This window comes from Peromyscus eremicus, chromosome X, assembly GCF_949786415.1.
Source record: "Peromyscus eremicus chromosome X, PerEre_H2_v1, whole genome shotgun sequence".
NCBI lineage: Eukaryota > Metazoa > Chordata > Mammalia > Rodentia > Cricetidae > Peromyscus > Peromyscus eremicus.
Genome location: NC_081439.1, coordinates 112,332,281 through 112,356,660, shown reverse-complemented (window position 1 = coordinate 112,356,660; position 24,380 = coordinate 112,332,281). Strand labels below are relative to the sequence as shown.

The window sequence follows — 24,380 nt, the reverse complement described above, 5'->3', positions numbered from 1 at the left end:
TTACAAACAGTTTAAGCATAGAAAGGTGGCTGAGCGCAAGCAGGCATGCATAATTCATTTCTTTCTGCTCTTCTAGGGATTTGACGAGCAGCTTCAAGTTCCTGTTGCTTTGACTTCCCTGCAGTAATCTGGGATTGTGAGCTAAAAGAAATCTTTTCTCCCCTTTGTCAGGATATTTTATCACATCAACAGAAATAAAGCTAAAACGGGGTTCCACCCCTTAGTGCCGAGCTATTGGCTACTGACAGGATCTGAGAGAGGAGACAGTGTTGTCTTCAATTGTGTGCCCACAAGGCTCCAATGAATAGTTCAAACCCCATGGTGACACAGACAGCCTTGGTTAAACTCAGTGAGTCACAAAACAAAAAGGCACAATTGTGAAGGGAAAAATTTGTAAGGAAGAGGGAGGACTGACGGGGTTGGAGGTAGATAAAAGAGGGTAGAGGGGGAGAGTAATCAGGTTGCATTATAGGCATGTGCAAAATTATCAGAGAATAAATTTAATTAAAAAATGATTGCAATTACAATCACTCATTTTTATGTAACTCAGTTTATTCTATATGTATTGATCCATGAATCATCGCTCTTCATTTAATAGCTGACAATATAAGATGAAACTACCATTCTCTAGCATTCAGCTACAGATTAAGGGGAATTTACCAGAGGACATGCAAGCATTTTTGACGTCATTTGGAAATTCTGTGGGTGTTAGAGTCTTCTTGCAGATCTGTGAGTCATTTGTACAAAAAAAAAATAACTTCATCTCTCTATAACTGATCGCCACCTGCTCATGACTCCCCATTTCCTCCAAAGGGGGGGGCATTACTTACACTTTGTCTCTTCGAAATGACTCAGTCTTTTCTGGTTTAAAACCTAATCTGTTTGGATAATTAGTTACTCATTCGGTTCAGTATTTCAACCTAGTCCATTCAGTAACTCCATCACAACTGCTCTTAACTCAAGACTTTTCTGTTCTGTCTCTATGTTTTCTACTCCCTTGATCCCTTTTCCTGCCCTTTTAATTTGCACTTCAGCATTGCCCCATTTTCAACCCAACCCCTGTTTTTACATTACCTTGTCCTCCTTTTCAGGGCTATGTACTTTTGTAGGAAGTAACTCCCTTATACAAAAAAATGTTTGGCCATTGCATACTTAGAGTAATTATTGTGATGTATGTCATTGTGAGACTGTATCATTCAGAAGAACACAAGAAAATAATATTAATTAAATTTTTCTGATGAAAAGTATATCTTAGAGCTAAAATATATGAGAGGGTGACAGGACACTCTATTCCAGATGAATGAGAAAGAGGGGCTAATTGTGTAGCTCTGTGGTAGAATGCATGCTTAGCATGTGCTAAGTCCTGGAGGTGATGAGAAGAAGGAAGGAAGGAAATACAAATTTTGATATGGTGTCTTCGGGTTTTTATTGCTGTGAAGAGACACCATGACCACGATAATTCTTATAAAGAAAACGTTTAATTGGAGTGACTCGCTTATAGTTTCAGAGGTTCAGTCCATTATCATCATGGTGGGAAGCATGGCAACATGCAGGTAAGCATGGCACTGTAGAGGTAGTTGAGAGTCCTACATCTTGCAGGCAACAGGAAGTCAATTGAGACACTGGGCGGTGTCCTTAGCATAGGAAACCTTAAAGCTCATCCCCATGGTGACACATTTCTCCCAACAAGGCCACACCTACTCCAACAAAGTCATACCTCCCAATAGTGTCACTCCCTATGAGATAATGGGGGCCAATTACATTCAAATGACCACAGATGGGGTCTTGCTATATTGTACTGGCTAGCCTGGCACTTGTTATGAGTCTCAGACTAATCTTGAACTTGCCACAATCTTCCTGCCTCTGTCTCTGGAGTACTGGGATTAAAGGCTTGCACATCTGGCTAGAAAGATAAATCTTTTTCCAAATTTCCTTTAATATAGGAAGTAGAGCAAAGTGAAACATGTTGATAATTCCATGGCTATCAGCCATAATGGCATGCCATCACAGGAAAGGTGAGAAGCATCCTAATACAATTATTTTTCATTCTAGTGTAGGATGCTTTTGAACAATTTATTTATAAAGCCAATGAAAGGTCCTGTATATCTAAGATGACAGTAGATAGAACAATAGGGAAGATGCTTGAAGTTTGCATACAAAGACAAATTAAACTAACCTGTCAGAACCTGTTATTTCCATGCTGCAGCGGCTGGCTTCATTACTCTGTAAAATGCCTCCCATTTGCTTCTAGATCTCTTGTTGTTCTGGAGAGTTGATCAAAAAAGGAACAAACATATTGTGTCCTTAAAAAATTATTGAAAGGAATAGATTGTTTTTCTAAGCCAACTATTACAAAGCGTGTATGTTTTATTGCTGCCTGTCTGTATAGTCCATTAAGACATCCAAAACCATGTCCTCAAGTGGGGCAGTAGCTGCTAAATGATAGAAGAGTGGAAAAAGTGGGTTCCCAGCATACCCACATAGCACTGGGGCTCTCTCTTTTTTCTTTCTAAAACACTCTCCTTCTACTAAATAGATGCCTGTTGTCAACTAAAACCAGAGAGGGCATGAAAGGTGAAGGAAGAAAACCTATATTTAGGAGCTGGAAAGATGGCTCTGGAGTTAAAAGCCCTTGCTATTCTTGCGGAGAACCTGTTTTGTTCCCAGCACCAAAGTAGTGACTCACAAGCATCTGTGACTCTAGTTCCATGGGGTTTGCCCTCTTCTAACCTCTGTGGGCACCGAGGTGCACATGCTATGCATGCAAAACACATGCATAAAAACATTTAAACACACAAAACCCATATCTATAAAAATTCAACAAATTTCATGAATTTTGAAGCAGAAATGTTTATTGCACTCAACAGTATATGCAGTCATTTAGGGGCCATCTATTTAAAGATGGAAAGAAAGTTCCACCCACCCAGGATGTGTCTCATTGACTTAATCAAATACTGGATAAGTTTCTTTACCATTTCTCAGAAGCAAACACTTGAAACTGACATTCTGACCACTATCCTTACCTAGAAAAAATGTTTAAATGTTGTTCTGAGTGCCCTGAAACTCGAAGGCCTGCTTGTCACTATAATAATGTTGACTATCTACACTTCAAGCCTGGACTATTGTGGGTACCTATCTGTAGTGGTTTGAATGAGAATGTCCCTCATAGGCTCATATATTTGAATGCTTGGTCTCCAGTTGGTGGAACTGTTTGGGAAGATTTAGGAGGTGTGGCTTTGTTAGAGGAAGTGTGTTGCTAGATGTGAGCTTTGAGGTTTCAAAAGGCCATACCATTCTCAGTTAGTTCTCTCTCTCTCTCTCTCTCTCTCTCTCTCTCTCTCTCTCTCTCTCTCTCTCTCTCTCTCTCTCTCCTTCTCTCCCTCTCTACCTTTCTCCCTCTCTCTGCCTCCAACTTGCAGATCAGGATACAAGCCCTTAGCTACTGGTGGTTCAGCAATATGCCTGCCTGCCGCCATGCTTCCCACTGTGGTGATCATGAACTCTAACCCTTTGGAACCCTGAGCCCCAACAAACATTTTCTTTTGTAAGTTGCCTCACTCATGGTCTTCACAGCAATAGAAGAGTAACTAAGACATTATCCCACAATATGGTTTGTGGTAGAGCTGAGTTTTGTATTCTTTTCTACAAATTGCTAGCTCTGTGAACCTGGGCAACTGATTTTGCCTCAATTTTATCACAGTTATAAAAATGAGTAGAGTCTATTTGTTGTTATGAGCAAGTATTTAGATAACAGTGTAAAGTCATTAGTGATTATCATTTAAAAATATTTCAGTCTATTAGCTGTATCAGTAAAGAGTAGCAATGAGTTCTCCCTTTTCCCAATATGAATATGTAGTTGCTTGATAAGATGCAGAATTTAAGGCAACTTTGGAATTGATTAGGATAAATTTGAGTTCTCTGAAGATGGATCTGATAATCTGTCCTCCGTGAAAAGGCAGCCCCGGGTCCTTTTCTCTAAAAACAAATATCCTTGCAACTTTTTTTTTTTTGTTCCTGAAACCTACATCAATTTCGAACCTGGAGTTTGTGTATGGGGCTGGGGTGGTAACTGAAAACCCTTTATGTTTCACCATTTCACTGTGAAATATATTGTCTTTATTCCCTTTTCTCCAAAGAATTTAATCTCATCAAATCCTTAAAATTCAATCCTCAAAAGACTGTGAAGAATGACTTTAGTTGCATGAAGAATTCTTTGCCTTTTTCCCTACAGCCTCTTTTTGAGATAGAGGTTCCTCTGTTTTGCCCTGTTTCTGCCCCATACTGAGGTCCTAAACCTGTTCCTTCAATTTACTTTTCTTAAGCATCTCAAGCCCGGTCCCATTTCCAACTAGTCTTCCCAGAAACCTCCTTTAAAACTGCTTCTAGAATTTTATTTAACATCCCTTATCCTCACCTCAGACAAACTGTTCGCTGCTCTCCTCACTTGTTCAAATGGACAGAAATCTAGGAGAAATTCCTTCATGTGGAGACTACTCAAGCAATCTCCACTAAGAAAATGGTGGGTCACATCTGCAGTTCAAGAGGCATCAGATGTTGGCACACCCCTGTAAGCCTGGAATGACAAAGATTTATAGCCAGGATTAGAAAAAAACTTTAAAATGGAAAGAATTCTCCCATTATTTGATGCCTGAGATAATATGTTCAGAACAATGCATTCTAGAGGCTGGGTGTGTAGCTTAATTGTAGAGTGTGTGATAACCATTTACAAGGATCTGTGTTCAATCCCAGCACCAAACAAACAAACCACATTTTAACTGTGAATAGGGACAAGGTTGGAACTGAATCTATAGATAGAAGCCCTAGGGAAGTAGGTTCCCAGGGTCGGGGGTGGGGGAGGGCTGGAGAATGGAGTGTGTCAATGAGGATCAACTGCTGACTTTTCTCCTTTGCACGGTGTCCATCTGGCCCCAAGTTGTTGATTTGTGAGCATGAATGCTTCCTGCTTTGTACTGTTACTTTATCCCTGGCAATGAAGGGCAAGGGGAAGAACAAGGGACAGCTGTTTAACATCCCGCTCTAGCTGCTTTGCTGAGAACAGAGTGGAAAGAGGAATGCATTCATGTTTATTGAGCACCTGCTATCTGCCAGTTACCAGGAATGTCCACATCACATCAGTATTAGTCCATAGGCGGGGTGTGTGTGAGAGAAAGAATCAGCCTGCTGGGAAAGAAGGGAGAATGTCAAAAGCCACACAGCAAGCTCGCTTAGCCATCTTGTGCTCATCATTATTATCTGCTTTTCAACAGATGTGGAAGCTGAGAATTAGGCTGAAAGGCTCCCCCAAGATCCCACAGCTAGTTGATGGTAGAGCTGACTGAGTCTGGGTTCTCTTCTTTTAGTGAGAAATCACACAGCCTTCTTGCAGCAGGACGGCATGCAAAGAGCCATGTCTGATTTCACTTGGGCATTTCTGTTAGTGGGTATCAGGTGTTAAACTGCAGGTACATGTATTTCCAGAGGAACCCAATTAGAAAAGGAAGCACGATGGGATAGAACGCACAGTTCCTCCTTGGCAGCTGCCTATACAGGCAAAGAAGCGAAAGAATAAAAGGTGAAAAGAAAAAGAGAGAAGGCAGGGCAGCCAGCCAACGGCATATATATTTTTAGAGAGCTCAAAAGATAAAAATGATAGTCTCCCTTGGAATTTATCTTAATGAACAAGACTCAATCAATGGGAAGCGACAGATAGGATAATTTAAAGTTCAACTTTCCTTCTTCTGTTTCTTTGTATAAAAGAGAACCAACTTTTTGATCTTTTTTTTTCCTCAGCTGTAATATTCTGCTGCATAAAGAAGATTGAACACCGAGTACCACATTAATATGTTATTGGCATCTTTCTTTTTTCATATCCTACATGTTGATTGTAAAGCCGTCCAGAGAGACTGATAGCTGTAATATATCACAGTTTCTCAACCTCAAATTAATTTCATAACCAGTACAGTAGAGCCAGTTACTCTGTGCTCCAAGAAGTATCTCAAAGTAGGTAATATTCTTTTTCTTTGAAGCCCCGTTCTAGCTATTTTATTTATTGGATAACCTATCTAGACTGGACTTTTTTCTGCCTCATTACCCAATGCAGTAATTACCATTACCCCTGGAGGATCCCCAGCCTACATCAGATGCCTCTATGTATGTGAGCCCAGGGTGAACTGAACAAGTAGAGCAACACACACACAAAACCAGCCCCCTTCACTTAGGCTTAGTGGTGCACTCCTGTAACCGTAGCTACTTGGAAGGCTGAGGCATGAGGATTGCCTACCTGAACCATGCAGTGAGTTCAAGGTTAGCCGAGGAATTTAGTGATAGCCGGTCTTTAAACTAAAAGGTGAGAGGAGAATGGAGTTGGAAGAAAGCTCTGTGGTACTGTTTGCCTAGCATGTGTAAAGCTCTAGGTTAAATCCTCAGTATTGAAAAATATAGTTTTCTTAGTCACAGTAGCTGCGTTTGAAGTACTCAGTAGCTACACACAGGTAGTGACTATTATATTGGTGACTATCATATTGAAGAATGCAGACGAAGAACATTACCATCATTGAAGATAGTTATCTTTGACAGCTCTTCTCTTGACTCCAACTGTGTCTGATCTTGAAAGAAGAGTAGAATAGTGATTAGTTTCTGGGAGAAAGGAGACAGAATTTACAGAATCTCATTGTTCATTGTTACTGTTTTTATATGGTATATTGCTCTATGAAAGGAGCATCTTTGAATATGTAGTTTTCTACAGAGTATTCTCAGTTGTCAGAAAGAATGTAGGGCACCTGAGAAAGTTGTCTACTTTGCAAATCATGTGAATAAAATAAAATGAGATAGAGGATACGGAGCACAGAAAGTTCAATGGGTATGAAAACATAATTAAAAATTTTCCCTTATCTAAGTTCAAAAAAAGTTTCTCCAGTATCTTAATTGTTCATTTTTTTTAAAAAAAAGTTTACTATAACTATGAAATTAATTCATCAATAAAAATAATCATCATGTAAAGTTCATATCTTTGGTTATTATTTACCTTACTCATTTATTCAACAAACACTTTTAAGTACTTGGGATGTTTATCAGGCATTCTTCTAGGCCTTTGCTGGGCGTCAACAACTAACAGATGCCCACAAAGCAGAAGCTTTCACCCTAGGAGGTGGAGAGAGGAAGCTAGCAAGAAACATCATAAAGCAGTAAACATATGAAATATGTGGGGATGTCTCATGACAGTACGGGATAACTGCTAGAGCTGGACAAGGCACGTTCCCTTGGTGCTTTTGACAGAGGAGTATCTTATAGGTGTAAAAGGTAAAATCCAGGTTGGCCAGAGCTCATGAATACCTAGACACATATCATACCATGTGGTGGTAAGGCTGTGCCAAGTGGACTACTGTCATACACTCTTCACGAAACTTTCTTTTTCTTTCGTGTGTGTGTGTGTGTGTGTGTGTGTGTGTGTGTGTGTGTGTGTGTCTATGTGTATGTGTATGTGTGTGCAGGTGCAGGTGGAGGCCAGAGAAAAGCTTTCGGTGTCATTCCTCAGGAACCACCCACCTTAAGTTTTGAGACAGGGTCTTTCACTGATCTGGAATTCACCAATTAGGCTAGACCATCTGACCACTGAATCCTGGGTATCTATTTTTTCCATAAACATGGATAGCTTTTTACATGGGTTCCCGAGGATTCAAGTCAGACCCCTGTGCTAGGAAGGTAAGCACTTTGCTGACTGAGCCATCACCCCAATCCAGGACTTCCTGTTTTGGTGGCAATAGGCTGTTATCCATTCTTTTTGGTCATACAATTTCTACTTTCAGGCTTATGGCTCACATGGGACATACTGGATTATTTTATACTAACAAAGAACTTCAAAAAATCTTACTAGTTTATAACCAAAAGGTTGTTTATTGTTCACTTTGTATGTATACAAGTTCACCAAAAGTCTTGTTCATGGAGCTGCTCATAAATAGCTCAGCACTTAAAATTTGCCTACGCTATCTTATGTTCCATTCCTAATAAACCTGGAGGAGTACTAGCCCTAATCCTCTCTATTCTCAAGTGAGAGCTGGGCACAACAGCTCTGGAGACTGAGGCAGGAATATCATGAGTTTGAGGTGAGCTTGAGCTGCACAGTACAATCCCATATCAAGCTGGGCAGTGATGCCACACACCTTTAGTCCCAGCACTTCGGAGGCAAAGATGAGGATCTCTGTAAATTCCAGGCTATCCTGATCTATAGAGTGAATTCCAGGAGAGTTAGAGCTACATAGTGAAATCCTATATGAAAACAACAAAACAACAAAATTTGTCCCAAATCAATACAAGAAAATAAAATGATAATGCTCATCAGTATGAACAAATGTTGGATAAAAATATGTAACATATTCAACAAACAATGGCATAATTCATAGCAACAGGCTATATAGCCTCTCATAATATAGGAAAATCTCATAAATAAAACGTTGAATGAAAGAAACCACATATAAAAAATTATATATAGCACACAGAATTCTAAAGTGGCCTTCCAAGACTCCATGAGCCCAGTATGGATGTACCTTGTTTTGGTTGTTCAAGGAAGCAGGAAAAAGTTTAAAGATGCAATATAAGCTTCACATCAGTTGCCTGAACAAAACGAGATTATATTCTGGTAATTCAAATTAATCTCATGGAATTTTAAAATGAAATGATCAAAACTTAAGTAGACACTTGTATGGAAATGTCAAAGAATATAAACATTTAGAAAGAAATTTATTTTAAAATAGTTATGTGGTATATATCTATATCTATATCTATATCTATATCTATATCTATATCTATATCTATATCTATATCTATCTATCTATCTATCTATCTATCTATATATATATATATAGAGAGAGAGAGAGAGTAATTTTGCCACTTATTAAAGATGAAAACAAATTTTCACTCAGAAAAAGAGCAGAACATATTCTTGGGCTGCTGACATGGAAGAAAAATTGACATGTTGGCCTGAAATTGGAAGAGGTCTTGAAACAAGGAGTGTTGGTGACCTCTAGTTGCTGACACTGACCTCAGTACTATAACTGCAATGAAATGAATTCTGCTAAAAACCAGTGGGATTGGACGAAGACCTCAACCCCTAAATGATACCATAGTCCTTTTTGACCCCTTTATTTAAGCCCTGTAAGGCCTTGGAAAAAGAATCCAGCCACATTAGCCTTGGATTTTGACATACAGAAACTGAGACAATTGATTTCTGTTGTTTTAAGCTACAGAGTCTGTGGTAATTTGTTACTCAGCAATATAAAACAATTGCACTGTGATTTGATTTATAGAAAGCACAAGACAGACAAAACTAATCTATGATGATATGGATTAATGTAGTTGGATTTTTCTTTGGGCTGCCAGCTCTCAAATAATGACACGGAGACTTATTATTAATTATGAAAGCCCTGCTTTAGCTTACTTAGGCTTATCTCACTAGCTCTTATAACAACTTAAATTAACCCATTTATTTTAATCTACGTTCTGTTGTGTGGCTTGTTCTGTCATCTCTCTCTACTGACCAGGCTGCTTCGTCCAGAAGGCTGGTGACTCTGCCTTCTTCTTCCCAGAGTTCTCTCTCTGCCTGGAAGTCCCACCTATACCTTCTGCCTAGCTCTTGGCTGTTCAGCTTTTTCTTACACCAATCACAGGAATACATTTTCACACACAGTGCAAATATCCCACAACAGATTGCAATGACAACGTTTGTTGATGTTAAGGCTGATTAGTCATGTATGTTCACTTTATGAAAATAAATCACCATATACTTATCCTGTGTTCACCTTCCTTTATGTATATTACATTTCAATAAAATATTCGAAGCATACATATGAAACATATATTTTGCTTTAAAACAACTACAGGTAGGCTAGATTGTGTAATTTTTTGCCAGTGAATTTATTTTATTTTAAAAATTTCCCAAAATACACTTGCAAAATCACCCACATACTGGCCTTAAGGATAGCCTTTACAAGAGATTTTATAAATTTATTTTTGCTTAAGATATTTATTAAAGCGCACAGATTTAAAAGATGAGAGAAAAGAAAATATTAAGTCAGTCTTCAAAAAGGGTTAATCTGTATTGTGTTTTCAGTCATGAATTATTTGAATCATTAATAACGTGGAGCTGGAGATATAGCTCGGTTATTAGAGTGCTTATTTAACATGCATGAAATTCTGGGTTCAATCCCTAACCTGCATAAACTAGGCAGAGAGGCATACACTTGATATAATGAGACCCTGTCTCAAAAATAATTAAGTAGATAAAAAATATAAAACTGGGGCTGGAGAGATGGCTCAGCGGTTAAGAGCACTGGCTGCTCTTCCAGAGGTCCTGAGTTCAATTCTCAGCAACCACATGGTGGCTCATGACCACCTGTAATAAGATCTGGTGCCCTCTTCTGGCCTGAAGGAATATACGCAGCCAGAACACTGTATACATAATAAATAAATATTTAAAAAAAAAATATAAAACTGGAAACATCAAAAAATCATAAAGATAGAAAAGATTGTAAAGCTTATGTGGAGTTGCAATGACTTACTTAAGCCCAAAATGCTGGTATAGACATTCACCTGGGACTGTGATTTGAAGAAAATCCTAGACATCTCTTTTACCTTGTTCACTAGGTGGCTACCTCTTCTTTGCCAAACCCTGTAACAGATCCTTTACATGCATTGTCTCTAATTTCTCACATATATTTTGCAAGGTAGCTGATAGGTATCATCCACATTGTTCAAGGAAGAAATGGAGGCACTGTAAGCTAAGGCTTCAGGCTACCAGCTAGTAAGTAGCAGGAGTGAGATCCAAAGCTTGGTTTGACTCCCCAGTGTGCACTTGCTACTACAGCTGTCTGCTCCCCAGGGGGGCTGATTTGGGTGGTCTAAATGATTCATTACATTTAAACCAAGGTTTGGGGAGGAGATCCTCTAAGTCTCAAACTGTTAGATGGAAATAATTGTTCTTTGGATTATTTTCTTTCCCCATACACAGTTTAGGGCACTGTCAGGCATGGCTGAGAATCTAGGTGAGTGGGACTAACATAAAAAGCAAGAAGCTGTCTCCTAGAATGGGTTAAGTAGATAGTTCTTAAATTTTCTCAGAGTGGCTGCCCAGTTGTCCAATCTCCTTCTGAGGACTTGGCTGAGCCTCACAGGCTTTATTATCTGAATTTCAGTTTGCTCTCAATATGATGCCCCTGCAAAGATTATATTAATAACCTTGATGCAAACACTGGAGACATGGAAAGTGAAACCCAATCTCTGCTCAGGAGATTCCAATCCTCAAGACAGAAGGGCCAAGCCATCCATCCAATTGCAAAAGACTCACAATGGAGGCAGCTGACTCTAGCCTGGACTTGACTTGGAATTCATTGAATACCCAGGAGTTAGTCAGACACCTGACCTGGGGTCCACTTTCCAAAGCACTCAGGTTACTGAGATTAAAAAGCAGCCTGCGGCACTGACCAACAGCCCAGCAGGACCTGTGTGTGCGTGTGCCGGGGGGGGGGGCACTGAAAAAAGACTTACTCAGAGCACCTAATTTAGAGTTCTGATATTCTTTTACATAATGGTCTGTTAATATTCCTGAGAGAGCTCTGCCTTGCCACTCCAGTTTCAGGGTATGAGTGCAATTCAACCTGAGTCCCCCACCCTCATGGTTTTGGTGGGTTTTGTTATTGTTGTTGCTGTTTTATCTTAGATTGCTTGTTATAGACTTGTAATAAAGCACAAAAGATAGAAAACAAACAGATGTCTGTATAATTTTTATAATGCGTACATCTCCTTGATCATTGAATGAACTCTTCTATGTCAGTGATCGAGTGATCGATGTGGAATAAAAATGATTTTCTGTTGCCATCCAACTTGAAAATATCTTTGCTTAGGATGTTGTGGTATAAACCTCTAATATGGGTGATAAATCATATCTAGCTATATCCTCAGACTTGAGTCAACAGAGAAAATTGTCTGACCCGCTTGCTGGACTTGCAAGTGCCCTGGCAAATTATGGTTGTTAGCTTGCTATTGCTACAGCATCTTAGCCTCTCAACTGCTCTGAGATTTCGCCTTTGATAAGAGAGCTAGAAGCTGTCCATTTGGTAATTCATCATCTGACTCTCTTCCACAAGACTCTGTAACAACAAGTGCCTGTTTCCACTTTTACTTGCTACCAAACCTCTGGTAGGACCAGGAACTGTGGGAAAGATTGGGGAGAAGTACAAAACATCTTTTATGTTATTGAAACAGTGTCTATCATGGTCCCTCTTCTCTCTTCAAAAAGCAGCATGTAGAGTTGTTCTACAAAGAAGTCAGCTATTTGTTCTCCAGCTGGTATGGAGGTTTTGACATGGACTGCACTAAAAGTTTTTACAACATAATGATCTCAGAAGTTTAAGGATGCCTCATCAGATTGAGGGTAGGATTTGGAGCTGGAGAGAGTGGGGACAGTTTTGTACAACGTCATGAACAAAGAAGGGGCTGAGCACATTGAGGAAAACAAGGAAAAGAAAAGAAAGATAATGAACACAGTTCCCAGGGCATGAACATATTCCGAAGATCCTTGCATATCAATGTTTATTGCAGCACTATTCACAACAGCTAAGTTATAGAATGAGCTTAGGTGGCCAGCAACAGAGGGTGGGATATAGAAGCTATAGATTATAAACAGAATGAAATTTTATTCAGCCACAAAGAAGAATGAAACCATGCCATTCACAGGAAAATGGATGCAACTGAAAATAATCCTATTTAGAGAATCAGGTTAGGCTCAGAAAGACAAACGTCACATTGTTTCTCACTCGTAGTTCCTAAATTTTATATTGTTATATGAAACCATGTATGTATATACAACATGGAAGTGAATTTGAAATTGTCTAGGAGGATTAAGGGTATTCATTAATAGAAGGTGGGAAGGAGGAGAAAAGGGATGATGGGGAGTGTGAGGGAGAATATGCTCAAAATACAACATATACATGTAAGAAACCTTGAACAAATGAACCCAAAGTCAAGTTCTGTCATCAGAAGTTCCTCTTTCTGCAACTGAGACAGAAGGGGTATGGGTGGGCTACTAGCTTTTCCTGGCACTCTTCCAGAGTATGCCAGCCTCTTAGCATTCATTTGCTAGCCTTGGGTTCTTTGCTCTTTGTCGCATTTCTTTACATTGAGAGTAAGTTCTCTGCGGATGTGTCCTGTCTGTTGAAGATGTTTGGGTGCACAATATGAGACTACGAAAAGGGAAACATCTATCGTCACTCTCTCACCCTGAGTTTCTGAGAGCATTTCCTGAAACTGACCTCTATGGCTAGAGAGAAACAAGGGGGCAGTAAGCAGTGGTATTTCCACATAAGGGAGGGCTACTGGATAAATTCTTCCAGCCCTCATAGACCTAATTTCCTCATACATGTAATGAGGACAGAAACAGCTGCCTTGAAGGATTATAAAAGGCCAGTCATTATCTGTGAAAGTATCTGGTGAACAGTGAAGCTCTAGACCAAATATTATTGTTATTGGGAACTTCAAGGAATTTTTTTTTTTAAAACAAAGAATCCAAGGCCTACACTTCCAGAAGGTTATTACTGAGTACAATGGACAATGTTTGCTTATGGCACGTCTCAGAATAAGTGTCGTATAGTGTGCATGTTGCAAAGCTATGTATATATTGCATTGTTCCATGTAGCAGTGTCTCAATCTCTGATTCTTCCTGTGAAAATTCAGGCTCTGGAATCTCAATTTCCTTCAGTGCCTTTTAAAAATGAATGATAGGCTAGTGAATACAGTGTAGTGAGCTGTGGACTGGGCGTTTACTAGAATACTGAGCACTTCCTTCTCCATTACCTTTAGATCATGTTCCTGCAAGCAAGCCTGTGCCCTTGTGCACATGTACCCCTCGCCACAATTCCTCTGTGTAGCTCTTCTGCCTAAGGTGTGGATTATCTAAGTCTCTGGATTTTATTATTTGTAGAAATAATGTCTCATAGACTCCACCTCATTCCCAGACACAATAGTTACTACAGGTTGTGCAACTAGGGAGATCTGGGTTCAAGAACTAGTTATTTCTAGCTGCATGGTTATAACAATAAATCCCAATGTCCTCATCTGCAATGAACTCATTAGATCATTAGGAATATTGAGATCGTACCTGTATGGTGATTAGTGCTATATCCAATATATAAGAGATGTTTATCCCAGGAGATTCTGGCATCATTTGCTAAGTATTCTGGTGCTAACCAACAAGATATGTCACCAGGGCATGGCATCCCTGATCCCCACAGATCACTGGGGTTGGCACACTTGCCAACATGTCCAATCCTTCCCTCACCCACACCTGGCTGTATTTCTAATCCCTCCTTGAGCCCTTCCAGCCATATTCTGTCTCTTTTCAATGAAGGTCTAGATATTATCTTCCCCCTCAGCTAAATTTTCTATAAGATGATAGCCATTAATGGAACATTCTTCAGTGCAGAAGACGAATTTCAAAGTGCCTTTTACCAGGCTCATTTCCCCCCTCTGCTCTAATGTTCCAGTTCTCTGCAATTTAATGCTATTTAGTGAAATGTGGATTTTGAAAATATGGATAAAACAAGTAAGTCCCTTTCCAGGCTATTCAATAAAGTCCAGTTCAGGGCTTTAGGAGGCTCTGGCTTGGCTCTCTCTTATTAAAATTAATTTTCATTTAGTCTGTAACATGCATAATTTCCCAAATTTTTCCCCTAACTTATGCTCATAAGACATCCCCTCCCTAGCTCATCTGGGTGTTAAAGGATCCTTTTTCTGTGTATAACTTAGCCCTTGAGGCTTATGTCCTCCATTTTGCCCTGTGATACAATTTTTAACTTTTTATTTTATTATCCAAAATGAGACCTCCTGTGGTGACCAGTCAGTAATGGATGAAGAGTGAACGCATCCCTTTCTTGTTAAGATACCAGAATGCGAAGCAAATGGGAGACCCTGGGCCAGGCGAAGCCACTTACTTTTATTATCACTCCCAAGTCAGTGGGAGGCCCATTCGCAGTACTATTTTCCCCAAGTCTTTCGATTTGATTTTACCATGTCAGTCAGTAGAGCCCCAAACTTCTATTTCAGGTTTCTATTTTATTCATGTGACCTGGGAAAGTTTTGACAGGCTTTCTCTGTGTAGTCTTGGCTGTCCTGGAACTCGCTCTGTAGACCAGGCTGGCCTTGAACTCGCAAAGATCCGCCTGCCTCTGCCTCCAGAGTGCTAGGATTAAAGGCATGCATCACCATGGCCTGTCCTTACAAAGTTTGCTCCTCATTGAAATTCTTGTTCTGCTTTAAAAATATTTATTTATTGTTATTAATTATTTTATGACTGGCCTGCTTGCATGCAAATGTACCATGTGTGTACAGTGGCCACAGAAGCCACAAAAGGGTGTGTCCTGGACCTGGAGTTACAGGCAGTTGTGATGTGAGTGCTGGGAACTGAACCTGGCTCCTCTGCAAGAGCAACTGATCCATCTTCCCAGCTCCTTATTCTGCTTTTAAAAAAGATTTTAAAACTTAGTTTTATTTTATGTGCATGTTTTGGTAGCATGTGTGTATACGCACCTTGTATATGCAGTGCCCATGGAGGCCAGAAGAAGCCATTGGAAACCCTGGAACTAGAGTTAGAGACCATTGTGAACTGCTATGTGAATGCTGTGAACTGAACTCAGATCCTCTGCAAGAGCAGTAAGTGTTCTTAACGGTGGAGCCATCTTTCTAGGCCCTTCATTCTGCCTTTTTTGACTCAGCTTCTAGCTAGAGGGTTGGTCATCTTTGGTAGTGTCCAGAAAGGCAGATCCAGAAAAGGTTTGACCTCCCATTAGTTAGCAACAATTACACTACACTACACTACACTACACCACACACACACACACACACACACATTTCCTCTTGAGAGAGACCGTTAGGATATAAGGCCACCTTACTATTTTATCAAGGGGAGCAACTGAATCCCAGAGATAACAGAGATACCAAGTGACTCACCCTCGGTCACGCAGTGAGCTAACGCCGTTGTTGTGGCCTCTATCATGATGTACTATCTACTTTGCCACTGTGGACTAACCAGCCCAGGGATTAGCTGATGGGTGGGCTTGCTCAGTTCTGGTTCATGCAAGCTGAGTGCAAAACTGACCTTGTTTGTTCAATCCCAACTGCCATGGTTTGACCAGCTGCTCAAATTGAAACCCCTCTGGCTAACTCAGTTATTACTTTTGGAAATGAGTAGAGCTGAAAACTAGTGACAAGGGTTGGGAGGAGGCTGGCCTCGTCAGCACTCCCCTTCACTTGCATAGAGCTCTGGTCTGTTCCACCGAGCTCCACAAGTCTCTCCTCTGCTGGCTCTGAGAGTATCCCACCAGAGGGAGTGTTCCGTAGGTTTAAGCACCTTACTCTTCCTTCTGTTTTGTTGGTATCTTTGGGAAGTTATCATGAATTTGTGCCCTACTCCTTCATGTGGCTGAATATATCCACCAAGGGACATCAGCAGAGTGATAGAGAGCTGTGGGAGGAAGGTGAGACAATACTAGAAATAAATAGTACGAGGACAAAGCCACTTGAGCTGCTGTTAGGTCCATGCCAGCTACCCATCATTAGTATGTTAGTATTAGAAAAAAAGATATCAGATCACAGACGTTCAGACTCAAAATTGATAGAGAGGCCGGGCGGTGGTGGCGCACGCCTTTAATCCCAGCACTGGGGAGACGGGCAGTTGGATCTCTGTGAGTTCGAGGCCAGCCTGGGCTACAGAGTGAGTTCCAAGAAAGGCGCCAAAGCAACACAGAGAAACCCTGTCTCGAAAAACAAACAAACAACAAACAAAAATTGGTAGAGAAAGGTCTGCTTGTCCAGGAACCCAAAGTGTTCTCAGCAGATTAGTTAACTCACGTGCGAACCCAGTGAGGTACTCAGAAAGCACCAATTGAACTCCAGAGCAATGTTCTCTCCAGAGTTTTGCTGTATTCTCTTTAAGAAGGCTCACTTGAGATTGGAATCATACTTACTGTGCCCATAAAACAACTCACTATTTTCTGCAGAGAAACTGGGATGCAGAGAAGTGAGCTGACTGCCTAGGAGCTGAGGCTTTCCTTGCTGCAGGTTGGCATGCTGTAGGTCTAAAAGCGCAGCAGGAGCTAACTTCTATTCCTTCTCAGCAAGTAGGGGAAACTTCTCTGTTCCTGAAATGCTTCCACAGTCATCAATCTGTACGTTCATACTGAGGAGGTTACTGTGCACCCCATCCGCTGCTTATTTTTACTTTCACAACACACACTCCTTTAGTATGCACAGCACCCCAACATTATCCTCCTCTTTTAATTTCTTGAGCCCTAGGTTTTGTCAGGCTAGAAATCAAAGCTCTGTGTTTTGTGAGGGAAAACAGGACTGTGGAGAGGGATATGTGTAACACACCCAACCTGTTTATAATATTAAAGCTTGAGCTTCAGCATAGCGTTTCCTTAAGCACCGCTGTTCATTCAGTTTGGAGAGACACATAAACACAGAAATGAATTGGCTCTACCATTTGTATGACTTCAGTCTTTGTGACAAAAATTGCCTATTATTGAGAATATGAGCATTTTCAGAAAATTATAGACAGCTGGAAAAAACGGGGTTGAAGTGAATACTCAGGATGAGGGCGAACATATTGTTCTATGCTTTATAGTAAATGTGCCACACTCTCCCTGATATTGTTTCCACTATTTCTATTCTAATTTGAACAGGGTACCCCACTGTCGCTAGTGTGTTAGAGGCCCAGAACAAATGTAGCCGCTGAGATACTGTGTTTCTCTAATGCCATAGAATGCTGGAGAATTTCGTTTTGAGGACCAGGAATCCAACTTTCTTCCACTGTCTGTGGCATTTTGGCTTTTAAAGCAGACAAGTAACCTTGGTCTTGGCATTATCAGATCAGGAAAGTGCTCTTTGAATTGCATTAACCTCGCTGTCTTATACACAGGGGACAAAAGAAGCCAGCAAGGAAGTAGCTTCCCTGGCCTACTAGACTTCTTGCATCCTAGTTAAGGTGTGGTGGGAAAGTAGGGCAGGGAGAAAGAGGCATCAAGATTAACATATGAAAGAAGTCAGAAGGACCTTAACCACCCCCCCCACCCCCCCCCGCCTCCACCTTGTCTGTCTGTAACCAAGCAGAGCATCCCAAATGCATGCAATCTGCAAGTGTGGGAGAAAGCAGAGCCACCTAGAAAGAGATTTTTGAGCCTGGGATTTGTCCCAGCTCTCTAGCCCACTCCCATTCTCAAGAGTGCCATTGTCTTTCTTAATGGTCTGTCACTATTTCTATCACTATCCACGTGTCCCTGGTTCACTTCTTTGTTCTGTGACAAAAGAACCTGGCCATCTCAGTGGGTGCCCTCCGGATTCAGATTCATGCCTTTAACAAAGGACTCTGGCCAGTCCTCTCAGCCTCCAACACCCAGACGCAGGGCTCTGCTTACTATACAAGCCAGGCTGACCTTTGTGCTCTCTGAATCATCAACCTTTTGTTGAAAACCACTGAAGGACAGTCTGTGCAAATACTGAAAACCTCACCACATTGTGGAGTCAACCAGAGGCCCTGTTCAGACTGCAGTGTCCTCCTTACCTTCCAAGTACCAAATCCTAAATGTTTCTACCCACTGCACCTCAAGTTGCTCCTGGGAGATGGATAACCTTGCAATTCAGCTTGTTCCTTTGCTCTTTTCCTCCCATCTCAGTGTCTCCCAGAAGCCACACTCATGTGTCCAACCTTCAGTAAGTGGGCAGCCTGCTGAGAATAGCTATGAATGCGGTCCAAGAAAAAAATGATCAACTTGCTTAAACCATTATGAGCTAGGTGTGGGGACTCAGGCCTTTAATCCCAGCACTCAAGAGTCAGAGGCAGGAGGATCTCTGTGAGTTCAAGGTCAGCCTTGTCTACATAGGAAGTTCTAAGCCAGCCATCTAGGGTTACATAGTGAGAATGTATTTCAAAATAATAAACGTAAGATTTTTTTGTTATTAATTATTTGTGTGTGTGTGTGTGTGTGTGTGTGTGTGTGTGTGTGTGTGTGTGCATGCATGCATGCGCCGTTGTGTTCCTGTGGAGGTCAGATGACAACTTGCAATAGTTGGGTCTTTCCTTTCACCACGTGGGTCCCAGGGATTGAACTCAGATAGTCAGGCTTGGAAGCAAGTGTTTTTTACCTGCTGAGCCACCTGGCTAGTCCACATGATTCATTTTGTCTCACAATCATGAAGGGGGGAGGGTCAAGGAAGGGCTTGTAAATGAAAATATCCTTCACTGAGCTGTGTATGTGTTCACATTGGTGTGTTAGCCAAGCACTGTATCTCAATAAGTGCAGTTTACTTCCTTTGGCTCTGTAGAGATAAACCTGACTCGAGATTCCTCTGATATTCATTATGAATGTGCTTGCCTGTTTGTGCATGTGTGTTTACACTTGGGCCCAGGTTTCTTTTTTACACTTTGAGAAAACCCTAATTTTCCCTGGTGCTGCTCACCACCTCCCTCTACCCTCCACCCAAAGTAATTTCCTTTCCCATATTCCAATCCCATTAATCCTTCTTCAATAAAAATTCCATAGTTAGTAGCTGAGGGATTGAATGTGTGAACCACCAGTTTCAGAAGGTATTTTTCTTAGGGATCACTGAACGCCATTATAATGGTGATATAATGACCGGGAGAACCTTATATGGCACCATGAGGATAGCTACCTACTGTGCCAGCCAAAGAGGCCACTATGTGGGTGGCCAGGAAAATGGTAATCCCTGTAGCTTCAGAGTTTACATCCTTACCTGCCCCCAGCGGGGAGTAGGTCCTGTTCCACAGACTTAGCAGACCCAGGGAAGCTTTGGTGGGAGTCTGAGGTCTTCTTTGTGTATTGCAGCATCCAGTTCCTTTGCACAACTCTGCTCCCGGAGTTCAGGGCCAGGGATGCAGGAATGCCATGAATGCAGAATTCCCAAGAGGTGTACTATTCTTGACACCTGCAGCAGCTAGACAAAGAATCCCTTAATGTCCCAGGAGGTTCCCCAGGGTGTGGGTGAATCTAGACGGGACTGGGGATTCTTAGAAAGGCAGGGGCCCCTTCCTTCTTTAACTAGCCTCAGACTCATTTGGTACACCTCGGCAAGAGTTGCAGGTAAACAACATCTGGTATTTGGAGTTGCCCAAAGGTTTCTACATTTTACCTTCACACTAGCCTGCTTGGTTAAAGTGGAGGCATTGTTATTAGTCTTATGTGACAGAAAAGAAAACTGAGCCTCAGGAAGGGCAAGTTATCATGCCACAGTTTCTGTAAGGAACTGAAAAAATTCCAAGGACTCCTGGATCAGTGCTCTGCATGCTGCTTCACCATACAGCAAGGGAGATAATGTTCTGGAGGTGAACATCCCTACACTGGCACTCAGCTTACAGCATCCTCTTCCAGTGGCCCCAATGCCAATGGTACTACTACTTTGAAACATTGCTGTTAACCCGCACTACTTTTACATCAGTTGGGCTGGGAGTGCATGTTCAGTGCTCTCCAGTGTCTTCATGCACTGCAATTTTCCCCTATTAATTAGATAGGAAATGTCTGGGTCCCAAGTTGTCAGGGGCCTTGTTCTAAAGGAATATCCATTTTTAAATTCTTGCACTCCCTGGTCTCCCAGCTGAAAAGAGCCTTTTGGACAACTGGGCTTGATAATAATCACATACATATTTATTGAGAGACATGTTCTAATTATGAAAAAATGGTTGGATAGTTTCTGGATTTCTGAAAATAAATCCCAGTGCTGAGCTGTGTGACCTTGGGTATATATCTAATTCTCTCTGGGCTTCAGTTTCCTCATATAGCATGGCATCTTGAATAAGATGGTCTCTCTCTGATGTGGTGCGTAGTCATAGATTCATTCATTCAATAAACAGTAGTGAGTGAAATCTTTCTGCAGCGGGGTGGGGGCTTGGTGCAGGGGATTCAGCAGTGGGGAGGAATAAGGGCGAGTGTGCTTTGAAAATGCTCAAAATCCCCCATGTAAGGTTTTTTTAGTCATGCTTTATTTCCATGCTGACTTACCTTTTCAGAAAATACCCCCTCTTCCGTTGCAGAATGGAAATTGGCAAAGAGAGAGGGAAAGGGTCCAATTTGCGCCTTTGCTATTTTAAGGGAGGTTGAAATTACGAGCCAAAGTGGAGTGATGCGCTCTCTGGAGTGACCTCCGTTCTCCAACACAGGAGAAAACCCAGGTCTTTTGCCTGTGAAGTGGCTGGGGCTCTTGGGCGCGAGGCATTATTATATAAATTCAAGCTCGCTCCTGATCCTTAGTACCCTGAGTTGCCTGAAGGGGGGAATGGCACTGCCTGCGTTTGCAGCCCAGGCGCTCGGGCCGCCGCCGTTGCAACCGGAGCAAGGAGCGCCCGCCCGCACCACCTGTCCCCGCCGGCATTCCAGAGTAGAGGCTGAATTGGCAGCAAGCCGGCCCGGGTCGGTCGCCGCCTCAGTCCGCGCCGGCCCTCCTAGGGGTGTGTCTCTGGGATTCAACTCCCCGCCACTCCAGGACAAGCCCCCAAAGGCATTTTCTTCCTTGGCGGGAGCCTTGCGCGCCCCGCTCTTCGCGCTGCTGCCTCGAGGCCGCCGCAGGCGGATGCACGACCTCAGGCGACGCTGGGACCTGGGCTCCCTCTGCCGGGCCCTGCTCACTCGGGGCCTGGCAGCCGTGGGCCACTCGCTCAAGCACGTGCTCAGTGCGATCTTCTCCAAGATTTTCGGTCCCTTGGCCAGGTACGTTGTGGGCGAAAGTGGGGTTCGCTCTCTGGGTCCAGGGTAAGCTGGGGCGGCGGGAGGAGGGAAGGTAGCTGGGTGCGGAGGGCAAGGCTCAAAGTTCCAGCGAGCCTGCGGTGACCGGTCTGGGGGACTCCGGACTGGCTGAGAGCGCAACTGACCGCCGTGCGGCTCCCTCCCCGCGGTTCCGCGGGAAAGGGCAGCGCCGCCTCGGCTTGCAAAGTCCTGCCGCCCGCGGGCTCCTTCCCTCCCCTCCAGGGGAACCCCCAAAGCCCAGCTCACTCCCAGAGGCCACCCGGTAGGCAACGGGACACGCGCCAAGGGAGCCCGCGTTTCGGGTCGGCAGCTCGCGCACGCGGAGGGGACTGGGGTCCGGAACACAGGAGAGTCCCATGGGCCAAGCGGGATGGGGATGGGAGCTGGAGAGAACAGAGCGGGAAGCACCGGGTGCCGGATAGGGGTGGGCGTGAGTTAGGGAGTGGAGAGACCGGGACAGGAGGGATCCTGCGGGGAACCAGACACCGCGGAAGGGATCCGGGGTTCTTCCGCGGAGGAGGGGACCAACGGCCAGCGGGATGGAGTCGGGGTAGGGGGTGGGGGGTGCAGCAGAAGCCACAGCGCTGAGCCTGCCGGGAAGGAAGGAAGCGGGGAAGGGCGCCGCCGCCTCCGTGGTGGAGTACTCGGTGCGGACGGGAGGGGAAAGGGGCGCAACGGTGGCGCCACGGGGAGGGGGCGGTGCGGGAGCAAGGCGAGAGCGGGCTGAGCTGCGGGATTGACGTAACGAGCTTGGGTTTCCCCCAGCGTCGGGAACATGGATGAGAAATCCAACAAGCTGCTGCTGGCTTTGGTGATGCTCTTCCTATTTGCCGTGATCGTCCTCCAATACGTGTGCCCCGGCACAGAATGCCAGCTCCTCCGCCTGCAGGCGTTCAGCTCCCCGGTGCCCGATCCGTACCGCTCGGAGGATGAGAGCTCCGCCAGGTTTGTACCCCGCTACAATTTCAGCCGCAGCGATCTCCTGCGCAAGGTAGACTTCGACATCAAGGGCGATGACCTGATCGTGTTCCTGCACATCCAGAAGACTGGGGGCACCACTTTTGGCCGTCACCTGGTGCGCAACATCCAGCTGGAGCAGCCATGTGAGTGCCGCGTGGGGCAGAAGAAATGCACTTGCCACCGGCCGGGTAAGAGGGAGACCTGGCTCTTCTCCAGGTTCTCCACCGGCTGGAGTTGCGGGCTGCATGCCGACTGGACCGAGCTCACCAGCTGCGTGCCCGCAGTGGTGGATGGCAAGCGCGATGCCAGGCTGAGACCTTCCAGGTGAGTCTGGCTACTTCTCAGTGGGTCAACCAGGGGCGGGAAAGGCTGTGCCTGTAGTTGCTGGGGACCCTGTGCACACTTTAGCACGGTGAGTGTCAAGTCCCTAGATGCTAGGCACCCCAGAGTCTATCTTCGCATCGCTGAGGCTCCAGCCCGGGTCTGCCCATCAGAAGGTTGGCCTGCTTGGTGGTTGGGAGTGAGTGTGGGGAAAGTGGCCTGGCTGCCTGGAATGAGCATCCCCAGCAGCAGCCAGGACTGCGCACCACACTGCGAGCACTAGAGAGCCTTAAAGAATTGTGCTCCGCATGCACAGTCTCTGGGTTTATACTCTTTATCCTCTTCTCTCCTCTGCACCTGGTTTGAAAGCTCAGTGCTCTTTCTCTGCTTGGTGATCCTTCCCAGTTTCCTACTCCCACATTCTCTTTCCCCTTTTAGTTTCTGGCTTTCTCTAGTGGAAAATTCTCTGCCCATCTTGTCTGCTGTTGGCTACTTCTTCCTTCCTTTACCTGGTCTTTCTCTTTCTATCATCTGTCTCTTTCCACTTTTCTTCTCTCTCTTTCTCACCTTTTTGTTTCTTCTTTCCTGGATTCTATTGCCTTTCCACCCCAGGTCCCACTTTTCTCTGGAGAGTGAGTGTCATTCTGCCACTGTTTGCTGACACTCAATGAGGGTTCCCAATTCTCATCTTGTGCCCCTCACTGCTGCCCCCACCGAAGTGTCAACAGTGCTTTTCAAATATGAGGGGGCACACTGCCAGCCTGGTGACTAGCTGGAAAGGGCTCAGGGGCTTGACGAGTGCTAGGAGCTTTTTCTGAAGCACAGAAATTTCATAGCCTAAGCACCCATGGCCAGCTCAGGTTCTGGGTGACTGGGAATGATGCAAAAAAAGCTGGTTTATGAGTAGTCTGTAGCCAGCAGGGCATTTTCTTCCCTCTATGTGCTATGGCCAATTCCTGGATGTCATAGGATTGTGTGAAGTGGACAAAAGGAGCTGTTTTGGAGTGAAATCAACACACCCAGGGCTATTGTTCCACGGAGCTTTTGAAAAAAATATATAGGCTGGGGCAGAGTCTATGAATGAGTTAGTTGCAGGGAGTGGAATTGGGGTCTTCCAGTGGGCAAGAACATGGTCATGTGTGTCTTGCTTTGCCCATTTTGGTGACGTCATGGGCCTTCAAGGGTGCTGCTGTTGTTTTTGCCCACCTGGACCCGTCTTGCATTTCATATCCCATGGCGATACTCACTCAGTTTCCTGGCCAAAGTGGTGTTTTGCAGGTGGCTGTTAAGAATGAACTGTAG

The 24,380-nt window shown here is 43.6% G+C and overlaps 1 protein-coding gene across 1 annotated transcript in view; it reads left to right on the top strand.

The window, feature by feature from the left end:
- Window positions 1–21,330: 21,330 nt before the first annotated feature.
- Hs6st2 (heparan sulfate 6-O-sulfotransferase 2) overlaps window positions 21,331–24,380 on the top strand; it is a 282,127-nt gene continuing 279,077 nt past the window's right edge. Inside the window, exons 1-2 of the mRNA XM_059250765.1 lie at window positions 21,331–21,761; window positions 22,563–23,081. Of these exons, the coding sequence (XP_059106748.1) occupies window positions 21,331–21,761; window positions 22,563–23,081 (950 nt within the window). The remainder of the gene's footprint in view (window positions 21,762–22,562; window positions 23,082–24,380) is intronic.